This window comes from Nanorana parkeri, unplaced genomic scaffold (genome assembly GCF_000935625.1).
Source record: "Nanorana parkeri isolate BGI_ZX_2015 unplaced genomic scaffold, ASM93562v1 scaffold1116, whole genome shotgun sequence".
Classification (NCBI taxonomy): Eukaryota; Metazoa; Chordata; class Amphibia; order Anura; family Dicroglossidae; genus Nanorana; species Nanorana parkeri.
The window spans coordinates 77,049-83,580 of NW_017307384.1; the positions used below are offsets into that span (position 1 = coordinate 77,049).

A 6,532-nucleotide genomic window follows, 5' to 3' on the forward strand; every position below is an offset into this window, starting at 1 on the left:
GTGATTTCAGATTATTTATTCTAAAAAGGTGCCCATACACCTTACGATTATCGGACGATTTTCGTATGCGATCGACTTTTCGTCCGATACCGTATGTGTGCATTGCAGTGTCTGACCGACATTACTGTACAATCGTACGACTTTTGACGATCCAGCATGTTTGAAAACTTTGCTCGATCGTACGATTGTCGTAAGGTTGCTGGCGTTTCCGTCCGTCAAAAGTCGTACAATCTACACTGCGCTTGCGCCAACGCATTTCGTCCAGGTGCTTTTCGTTAATTACGGCTAAATTAATCTTGCGATCATCGGGGCAGGATGGGGCTGCCGTACGAAAATCGAAAAGTTTCGTCCGATAATCGTAAGGTGTATGGGCACCTTGAGAAATTCTAAACAGTAAGAACATAAGCATTCATTATGTAGCCAAAAATACATTTCCTGCGATTATATGTCATGAGAACTGACACCGGAAAATATGTTTTCAGGGAATGTAATATCTTATTTAGGTTCTGTTTTCATAGGCAGAGTTCTGGTCGGCATTTCTTAACTCTCATCTTCACTGGAAGAATATTATTTGCAGGCAAGGGTCAGGTTTTCCTGAAGAATTTGTAATAAACCAATCCAGCAAGAATAGCAAATTCCAAGGTGACGATAATGGAAAGCAAAAGCTTGTTTGTCACAAGTCTGGAAAGGAACATAAAAAAAAGGTTTAGACATGAAAGCGTCCTCTGAAGTCATTCCATACAACAAACACTTTACAAAACGATTTTCAAATCCCTTAATAAAAAAAAAAATAGGGATTTTTTTTTTTAATAACACAGAGAAGTCCACAACTCCCACTGCTTGCTTACTTAGGTAATAGTAAGATTCTCACCCAGCTACAGTACTTAGAAAAATAAACATTAACCACTGAACTGAGAAGATTCATTGAAACCACTGTGTTTTAGGGTCATGCCACAACACCAAATCTAACCAGCAGATGGCAATTCAGGCACAATTTGTAACAGCAGCTGATAAACCCTGGGAGCAGTAGTAAGTGGGGGCGGGCTCTGGATTTCATTGCTACAAATATGCAGTTTCTATTTTTTCCTGTAAAATCTGTTTAAAAATGTCTCATGTATAGATTGCCCTAAAATCATAAAGACAAAATGTAAACCTTAAAACGTTCACTTCTTGGAGGCCAAGGAGAATATGTTTAAATATGACTGCACATACAACTATCTACTCCTAATGCTTTACTCTAGTGACAGTGGCCTTTTGCATGCAGCCCCACTGTTATTCACACATACACTAGATTGCCAAAAGTATTGGGACACCCCTCCAAATCATTGGATTCAGGTGTTCCAATCACCTCCATGGCCACAGGTGTATAAAATCAAGAACCTTGGCATGCAGACGCTTCTACCAACATTTGAGAAAGAATGGGTCGCTCTCAGGAGCTCAGTGAATTCAAGTGTGGTACCGTGATAGGTTGCCACCTGTGCAATAAGTCCATCCGTGACATTTCCTTGTTACTAAATATTCCACGGTCAACATTTATTATTGGCCAATTTTTTGGTAAAATATAAAAGATAGGTTCACGTCGGGTAAAAAGACACCAAACATGTCAAGCCTTAAAATTGCGCGCGCCCACGAAACCTCAAAAAACTACAATAGTCAAAATTGGCCATAGGCGACGCTTTAAAAGCTTTTACCGCTCATCAGTTTAGTGTTATCAGTGATTGATGGCTCGAAAATTATTGCTCTCACTCTCGATGTTCACGGCGATATGTAACATGTGTAACGCAATTGTTTTCGCACGCTGGGGCATCTGACGCGTATTTACGTTTGCATGTGCGTAAATGTGGGGATTTTAAAAATTTTGGGGTTTTTAAAAAAACTTTTTTATATGTGACTGTTATTATTTGTTTACATTTTTGGCATAGTGTTATTGCTATAGCACAGGCACACTGACAGGTCCTCTTTATGGAGACATCAGGGTTCTCTAAGACCCCTAATGTCACCTGGGGACATAACGGCGAGTAACGGCTGTTTACAATGGACAGGTTTTTCCTGGCCGGGGGCGCACGCGAGCAGAGAAAAAAAGCCGTCTATTTATGGCAACCGCCAATGTTAGTTTGCCGTCCGCATTATTAAAACCTCAAAAGTGCGTAGCTAAATACACTACCTAGTCCAAAAAAAAAAAAAAAAAAAGTCACACACTAATATTTTGTTGGACCACCTTTAGCTTTATTTACAGTAGGCATACGGTGTGGCAACATAGTTTAGACCATAACCCCATTGAGAGCCTTTGGGATGTGCTGGAGAAGACTTTACAGTGTGGTCTGACTCTCCAAGGGATGGAAATAAATGTTGGGACATTGCATAAGCTTACTGAAACAATGCCACAATGGATGCCTGCTGTAATTGAAGCTAAACGCGGTCCAAGAAAATATTAAAGTCTGTTTTTTGGCTAGGCAGTGTATTTAGCTATGCATTTTTGAGCTAAAACTTGCAGGTATAAAATCTATTTAGAAAAGGTTAGGAAAACAAAATCAAAAAGGGGGTCTGTATATGCTTGAAGACTTAACCCTTTCGCTGCCAAGCCCTCCGGAACATTTTTCAAATCAGCTGGCCAAGCCATTTTTGAATTTTCTGCAATTTTTTCCTATTGATTTGATTTTCAACTGCTGCGTTGCTAGATGCACTGGGCGTCGGGCGAGAGGGATTTGCTCCATAAGACGTACAGACATTTTTGCGTCTTATGGAGCGAAAAATACGGTATATGTGACTTTAGGTAAGAAGATGGGTCAAAGGTGGATGGGAAAAAAAAAAACACTTTTTGACTGGAGTTGGGCTTTAATAACAGTATGTAATCCGACTTTGTAGTTTTCAAAGCCAGCAAAGAAATGCCACGGAATAAAGAGGTTATATAGCTACAAACAAGCACGATAGCTTCTTAAATCATAAGCACGATTGCTTCTTAAATCATAAGCATTATTTCATAAAATATAATGTTCATGTTTGTCTGAACTGACTAATCTTTTAAAAAACAAAAATGAAAACACAAGAGTGAGCCTGAGTGATGTGCATATATTTCAGACTTACAGCAGCTACTTAACTTACTTTCTAGATATGGTCCGCAGGATCTTCCTACTTTTGCTTAAATTTTCCCCTGTATTTATTAGCTAAAAGAGAAGATAAAATGTATAGTTAGATATAAAATAAGTGTGACCACTTATTTAAGTTGCAGACAGTGGACATCTTGTTTATTTTATCTAGAACCAGAGCATGGAAGAAACTTACGCACAGTCAATCAAAAGAGCTACATGAATTTTGGAATACAGAATATGATATAATAGAGTTACAGAAGGGGGGAATAGTAGAAGGTAAACATCACAAGTACTCACTGACCACAATATCAGGTATGCCTGCTTGTTAATGAAGCTATGCAAACCAGGAATCAAGTGGCTGCAGCTCCTACATACAGCAAAGAATGCAGACACTATCAGGGTTATTCACAAAAAGGGTGAAGAGTCTGGGGAAGGCAGGAGCAGTGATCTAGGACAACATAGCTGATTTGGTAATATTATCCAATGCAGCTCACTTTCCAGTCCAGCTATGTTGTCCTAGATTGTTCACTTCTCCTGCCTTCTCCAGACTCTTCACCCTTTTGTGAATAACCCTGTATATATGGCTATTGCCATTATTGGTAATGTTTTGGTTTTTTTAAACATGTAAACATTATGGAAGAAATCATTTGCTTCTATTTGGGAATCAAAGAGTGAAACTGCTTCAGTGAGGCCAGTAGTAGTTAGTGACAAAACTACTTATGTTGTAATATGTTTTGGTACTTATCCCAGCAACTTCTTCAGTTCTAATGAGTGTTAACATTATAAAATAGTACTCTGCTAGCTTTGTTTGCTGCAGCCTGGCATTGCATGCTATTGTTTAATCTGCAGTCAAATATGACGCCCAAATCTTTTTCTACTTCTGACTTTCCTGTTGGTGCTCCCATTAACGTGTAGTCTGCATGCCTGTTTTTAGCCCCAAAATGCATTACTGTACACTTTTCAACATTAAACCTCATCTGCCATGTAGTTGCCCACTCCCCTATTGTATCCAAGTCCTCCTGTAATGTTATGTCTAATCTCGAGTTGGTTACCCTGCTATATCCACCAGTTCCAGAATAAAGTCCTGAGTCCTCCCAATGAAACCTGGTAGAAAGGCAATATTGCTCTACGTTAACATGCACGTCTTACTTACTCGGTCCTTTGTTCTTTCCAGTTGCTCTCTCTGACCACCAAGCACTTCCACAATATCGTGACCAATGGCATCTGTTTCAGCAGCTAAATGGTGAGATCTAGCTATACTGTCTGTACCACTGTTCAAGCTTTTGCTGGAATCAAGGAGAAGTGTTCTTTGTGACCGAAAAGCATTCTATAAAAGAAAAAAAACAACTAAATATGCAGCTAAAGTACATATAGTGCCTGCCAAAACATTTGTAGTTTTGTTCATCCAGTTGTATAATCCAGGTTTCCTAGACATCACAACCATGCTGGCGACCCCACGTTTTTTCGCTATATTTAAGCAACGCAGCTTAGTTACCAATCTATCCCCTAGTCTGCTGACTAGACAATAAAGAATCAACACACTGATGAACAATGCAGGACTTCTGAGCCTGCATTGTAGTTGAGAACATCAGCTGTCCTTAGCTACCCAGAAGAGCAGGGGTGGGGAACTTCAGGTCCTCCAGCTGTGGTGAAACTACAAATCCCATGATGCATCTGTCTCTGGGAGGCATGCCTGTGGCTGTGAGAATCTTGCAATGCCTCATAGGATTTGTAGTGTCACCACACTCGGAGGGCCAGAGGTTCCTCACCCCTGCAGTAGAGTATAGACCATCTATAGAAATTAATGGGCCGTGGCGAACGTGCGTGCGCACTAGAGAGACGCAGTGAGGATGTTTTGCCTGCAAAACTGTGCTGCACTGTTCAGAGAAAGGGGCTGAAAATGTGATCCTCTAACCAGTTACTGAAATGAAATGTGAACTGGAAATCAGAAGGTGTTCCTCCCACCTTGCGAGACACATGTCAGGGCAAACCTTCATGTACAGCTGGATTTCTTTGTGCGGAAAAAGGGATTAGATCACCGGAGAAGTCTTTTTGAAGCCTTACAACCTTGTGCACCGTAAAGGAAGGACCATACTTCCTTTGAGTTTGGTTAGCAGCAGGGGCTACCCCTTAGTGGTGCTTTTTATTTGTATACAAATAGTAATCAATAGTCACTATTTGTATACAAATGACAATAGAGCTGGAGGGGACACATCTTGTGGCCTTTTCGGAACAACTACTGATTACATTATTTGGGAGCCCAACGTTCCCTGAAGCCTTCATTGTTAAGTGGGTCCATCAACAACTAAGGTAAATGACTCAACTACCGTGGCGCTGTGCTTTGGGCAACGCATAAGGGCCCACTTACGTATGAAAATGCCTCTATTTCTTTCTACTTGGATATTTCTTTGGAAGTACATCGCCAACACACGTTATTCTCCTCTGCTAAGTGAAAGCTCAAATATCTTACTATACCCTATGCCATGGTCCACCCGGCAAAACTCAGAGTGGAAATTGCTTTTCTTTCAGTTCCCAGAAGAAGTGAATTGGTGCGCTTGTTGCTTCAGGTCTTTTTGTGCTTTGTTCAGTCTACTTACCCTGAGCTTGGGGAAGCTGTTTGCTTTGCAAATTCATGTACCTCTCTACTGAACAATGTTCTTCAAAATCTTTCTCTGGGCTTCCTTATGGTCAGCAGCTGCACTGTATTTATACCCATGTTGGACATCGCCCATTGTTGAAGCCCTGGATATATGGTTTTATGCCTCAGATCCGAGTGTGGACCCTTTTTTTATCTTCACTTTCTTACCCCAGTTGCTGTACTTGGGAATCATATTGCCTACACAACTAGCCACAGTTGCTAGCCAATATTTCCGGATTCACTTTGCTCCATATATTTATGTGTGCAGGGTATTATGGTCCCTGCCCCCAAGGAGTCATCATCATGTAACTCTATACTTACGGTGTACTGATGCAGTGGTGCTGATGTCATAACACGAGGAAAAGTACGAAAATAAAAAGCAAAAACATACTGCAGGTAGGAGACTCCAGAGGATGAGGGAGGCATGGAGCCTGGAGTTGGGCTTTAAGTTTGGTTGTTATGGAGTTAGATTAAATTCCGTTTTACATGTTGTACAAAAATAAAGACTGATTTGAGCAACATAACTGTTGACTAGGCATTAAAAAATAAATGATAAAAAGCAGTGAAAAATATGATGCATATAATATGTAAAACCTTACATTTTGATCTTCCACATGTGCAAATCCTTTCTTGCTGTTCTCATACGTCAGTCCAGTAGACATGTTTTTTGTTTCTGTCTGCAATTTAGCAAGGGCTCGTCTATACACATGCAGCTTGCTTATCATCTCTCTTTGAAAAGATGGTGGAGCACTTTTTAGTTCCTTTTCCATTTGTATAAGCTTAAAAAAAAAAAAAAAAAAAAATT

The 6,532-nt window shown here is 40.2% G+C and overlaps 1 protein-coding gene across 1 annotated transcript in view; it reads right to left on the bottom strand.

The window, feature by feature from the left end:
• Window positions 1–404: 404 nt before the first annotated feature.
• Window positions 405–6,532, bottom strand: part of VTI1B (vesicle transport through interaction with t-SNAREs 1B) — a 12,235-nt gene continuing 6,107 nt past the window's right edge. The window contains exons 3-6 of the mRNA XM_018567930.1: window positions 6,327–6,506; window positions 4,243–4,416; window positions 3,103–3,164; window positions 405–681 (exon numbers count right to left, since the gene is read on the bottom strand). Coding sequence (XP_018423432.1) covers window positions 585–681; window positions 3,103–3,164; window positions 4,243–4,416; window positions 6,327–6,506 — 513 coding nt within the window. The 3' untranslated portion in view covers window positions 405–584. The remainder of the gene's footprint in view (window positions 682–3,102; window positions 3,165–4,242; window positions 4,417–6,326; window positions 6,507–6,532) is intronic.